General features: G+C 50.8%; 1 protein-coding gene across 1 annotated transcript; it reads right to left on the reverse strand.

Annotated features, from left to right (window-relative positions):
• Positions 1–562: 562 nt before the first annotated feature.
• Positions 563–3,736, reverse strand: AGTR2 (angiotensin II receptor type 2). Its single transcript, XM_061353180.1, has 2 exons — positions 3,681–3,736; positions 563–2,128 (listed from the first exon to the last, which is right to left on the reverse strand). The coding sequence occupies exon 2, from the start codon at positions 2,062–2,064 to the stop codon at positions 946–948; it is 1,119 nt and encodes a 372-aa protein (XP_061209164.1). The 5' UTR covers positions 2,065–2,128; positions 3,681–3,736; the 3' UTR covers positions 563–945.
• Between the last annotated feature and the right edge of the window lie 593 nt (positions 3,737–4,329).

Genomic DNA, 4,329 nt, shown 5'->3' on the forward strand with positions numbered 1-4,329 from the left:
ACTCATCAAAAGTGACCTCAAACCAGAACCAGGATTTGCCCAATACTTCCCCCCCCCCCCCTTTTTCTTTTACTTACAAACGAGTGAACTCCCACACTGAGCTGTGGGTAAGCCTTGTGAGTCACACCGTGGCTTTGCTTCTGGGTGTCAAGACAGAGTGAGCCAGGGTTTCTGCACACAGTACCCTGGGATTACAGTGGCAATCGATGTTAGAAATGCAAGAAGTGCAGACAATCAGCAAGAACCTTCCCCAGAGGCTGCTGTGGGGCTCGGCGTGCCCACGTGGCGGTGGGACACCGCACATCAGGGCATCACTGCCAGAAGTGACCCCACTGGATCAAAGCAGAAACCCTCTGGCCTGAGAACCTGTCACCTGCTAGGAGAAGGGTATAAAGGCATGCAAGTGAATACGTTCCTGCCTCCTGCAGTTTGAACACCCATGTCCTCATGATCCCAGGCCTGAGCAAGGAGGAGGTACCGTTGATGCATTTTACATATGACATCCCTAGCCATGTATATAAGAAAATTATATATGTATATATCTAAAACAGAGGTCACAATATTTTCTTACAGATAGCTTCAGAGGTATCCGCACTGCTTTATTTACACATTCTCTAGTGAGAATCTCTTTTAGAAAACCAGCTTAGGGTATAATACTCAGTACCTACACAATTATGGCTTCTGTGCAATGGTCTTTTGGTGTGTTTTGTCATCTGGTGTTGCACTGAACTCTTTCCTGATCTCAGCCATGCACAAGCTGGCATTAAAAACAACATTTATGTGTCAGGATCTTCCCTCTGTGGAGTGCTCCTTGTGGAAAGGAAGGAAGAATAAATCTCCACATGTGAAAAAGGGATTCTTCCTCAAACTGCTGGTGAATGAATGGCCACAAGAGGACTAGGACAGAGGAGCATCACCGACATCGCCCACATCATGCCCCGGTGCCTACAGCAGTGACCTGGGCTCCCCTTCCCTGCCCACAGGGGTCTCAGCATCTCTGAAGCAGCTCCCTTTCCTCAGGGAAGAGCTCTCCCGGTGGCTGTTGAACTGATAGACCCTCCGCTTGAACAAGCGGTGCAGCTTCTCCTGGAACTGGTTCCCGATGAAGCAGTACAGCAGCGGGTTGATGCAGCTGTTGGCAAAGGCCATGCAGATGCCGAATGGCAGCGCTGTGTCAATGAGCCCTGTCACCGCACAGCTGCTGATGATGCTCATGTGAGCCAAGGCATCCAGAAACGTCAAAATGTGGAACGGGAGCCAGGAAATCAAGAAGGCCACGACGACAGCAGCCACCAGCTTGAGGACTTTGTCCCTCTTCTGCTTATTCCTCCCAAACTCCCGTGCTCTGAGCAGGGGCTTCCTGATCCGCACGTAGCACGTGGTGATCACCATCAAGGGGATGAAGAAGCCCAGTGCGTTCTTCAGGAAGGCTGTTGCCACAGCCCATTGTGCATAGCTCTCCTGAGGAAAGGCCATGATGCAAGCATTGACCCCCAAGCTTTCGATGGACTGGGTGTCCCGGAAATAAAAGGTTGGGAGGGAGGACAAACAGGCGAGGCCCCACACAACCAGTGCTGTGAAATAAGCCTTCTGCAGAGTTCTCCTTTGAGAGTGCATAGGATGGACAATAGCGTGGTACCGGTCCACGCTCATGCAGGTGATGAAAAATATACTTGCAAACATGTTCAAGCACAGGACAGAGCTGGAGACCTTGCACATGAGAGACCCAAAGAGCCAGTTGTAGCCCTGCGCGTAGTAGGTAGCCCAGAAGGGAAGGGTGGCAAGGCACAGCAGGTCCGCCACGGCCAGGTTGAGGATGTAGATGTTGGCGACTGTTCTGGGGCCGCTGTGCCGACAAAGCACCACGACCACCACGCCATTGCCAACCAACCCCAGCGCCAAGACCACGGAGAAGAGTGCTGGAATGAGGGAAAACTGGTAACGGGAAGAGGTGAGTGGGCAGGGAGCCGGGGAGCGCGACGCGGCCGATGCGTTTGTCAGGGCTGTGTAGAGCACTTGGAGGCTTCCTCTGGGGGTGACGACCGGGGAGTAGTTGCTCTGCATGGTGGAGAGGGATGATCTGCAGGCGGCTCATGTGCCAGCAGCACTGCTCTGTCCCGTCGCTCACCTGCAGATCAGGAAGCACGTGTTAGACTTAGCGCTGGGGTCATGGTCACAACAAACCAAAGCCCATTGGAAATGCTGTCGGTGATCCGAGTGCTGCCATCCCAGGCAGCCCTGCTGGAGCCCTCTCGCCCGCCCCACTGCCGGCACACAGTTACCCTAGGGAGGTCAGAGCACTCTGTAATTAGCCTGGCAGAGAAGCGAGCAGCTGGGGTTTATCTGTGATTACAGATGGGGCTTTCTGCCACCAGCAGAGCAGAAGGGTTCTTGGCTCAGGAGCGGGAGAGACTCCGGCGACCAAAGGCAGCACTTGGGATCCTTTTCTCAGCTTTCTGACACCATTTCCAGCGCTCTGCACAGTTAAAATGATGTGGAAAGGCAGCACTCGCCAGTGGGGATCGGGTACTTCACACCTGAGGGTCTCCCAGGAGCTCACAGCCTTTAACAAGGCGATAGGAAGGGAAGCTTTGACCTTGCTTTAATTCACAGCGCTGACTACACAGGCACTGAAGGGTCTTTGCTAAGCACCATTCACTGTCACAGTCCTTCTCCAAGCAAATCTGCATCTCCTGCCCTTGTGTCGGCTTTTAATCAGAGTAAAAGAAACATTTCCAATGTAGATACAAGTCAAGTACTCAGTCCTCACAGATACTGGATTGAACAGGAGTATTTGCTATTCATTTAGAAAGGTCAGGACTGGTTTCAGGAGGTGGAAATGTAGCTAAAAACCAGCTAAATAGGAGAGTGTGCCTGTGATCCGGTTCAAGGGCTCATGTCTGCGCTCCAAGCAGGGCACATTTCAAACTTCATAGGCAATAAAGCAGATGTCGGAGCCAGATATTCTAGTTTACATAATAGAGAAAAATGCTTTTAAATCAAGTTCTTATGGAACCAGGCATTTAAAAGTTCTGAACAGGAATTCTGACCAAGACAACAGAGCTGGGCAATGATTTCTCAATGAACAAAAGGCAACTGATCGTTTCCAACCCATTTTTCTGTGTTAACAGTGTAATGTGCCCTTATGAGCTTATCATTTGCTTGATGCAAAATACACCATGTGCTACTTTGAATATACTGGCAAAAGATTAATTCTATTGTCTCAACAATGACAGTTCAACAGGAGGATATTAATGCACATCTGTGCAGAGTGCCGGTATTCCAATCCCCAGAACTGGATCACAAACCCATGTTCTGTTAGCAAACAGGTCTTAAACAGAGGAAAGCTTTTGGTTTGGGAACAACAAAGATTCAGGAGAGGGTCTGGAGCCCCGTTTCGCTCTCGCTTTAACATACGGAAGCTCAGAAGTCATCACAAAGCATTACATATGTCACTTATTCCTACTAGAAGGACCACACCACAGTTAATTTTAGCTACCTTCCCGAGAACAAGGTTTCGTTGACAAACACGCCCCCCCCTCCGCCCATCAACAACTGGTGGCTTAGAATCTGCTTCAAAACTGGTCACTGCTGCTACTCTTTAGGACACAATGAAGCATTTTACCACAAATCAAATGAAATCAATGGGGATTGTGTTCTAAGGGCGATAGAAAACGTACCTCTCAGAGCTCGCGTTCGGCTGGGTGCTGCTCTAGAGTTACGTGCTCCTTTCCTCTGCTGTCACCACCAGCAATCTGCACGCTCATCTCTTCCATTTTCCCACTGGGAGACTTTAACCTACATAACTCGAGAACTGCGATGTGAACGCCTGCCAGCTTCTTTTCCTTTTGGAAGCAGAGCAGTGGGAGACCCCCCCTTTCCAAGGCCACGTGAGCACATGCAGTAAATCAGAAGAGAGGAGCAAGGCAACCTAAAAAAAGAGAGCAGCAGCAAGCAAGGAAAAGGCAAATCCCACCAATAGCTCTGCAGTTTCCTCCTGCAGCTCTGGTGGATCGAGCCCCTCCTGCCCCTCAGATGTACTTGGTGCACACGTGCAAGGATTCATGGAGAGAACTCCCATGTGCTCTATGGAGTCCCAGCACTTGCCAACACGATAAAGAGTGGAATAGGCTGTTAGTGCTGGCAGGGCTGACCGTCATGTGCACACACTGAGGCAGACAGCAGAGGAACCACACAGCATCCACACCAGCATTGCCTGGGGAAGGGGGCTGATCCAGTTCCCCCCCTGTTAACAGCACAGGAAGCCACTGCCTGAGTCCTTGCAGACACACGCTGCTTGAGCCAAGGAGAGCAGTGGGATGGAGCCAC

Source organism: Neopsephotus bourkii, unplaced genomic scaffold, assembly GCF_033783945.1.
Source record: "Neopsephotus bourkii isolate Nb327-2 ecotype Australia unplaced genomic scaffold, CSIRO-AGI_Nbou_v1 NB_668, whole genome shotgun sequence".
Taxonomy (NCBI): domain Eukaryota; kingdom Metazoa; phylum Chordata; class Aves; order Psittaciformes; family Psittacidae; genus Neopsephotus; species Neopsephotus bourkii.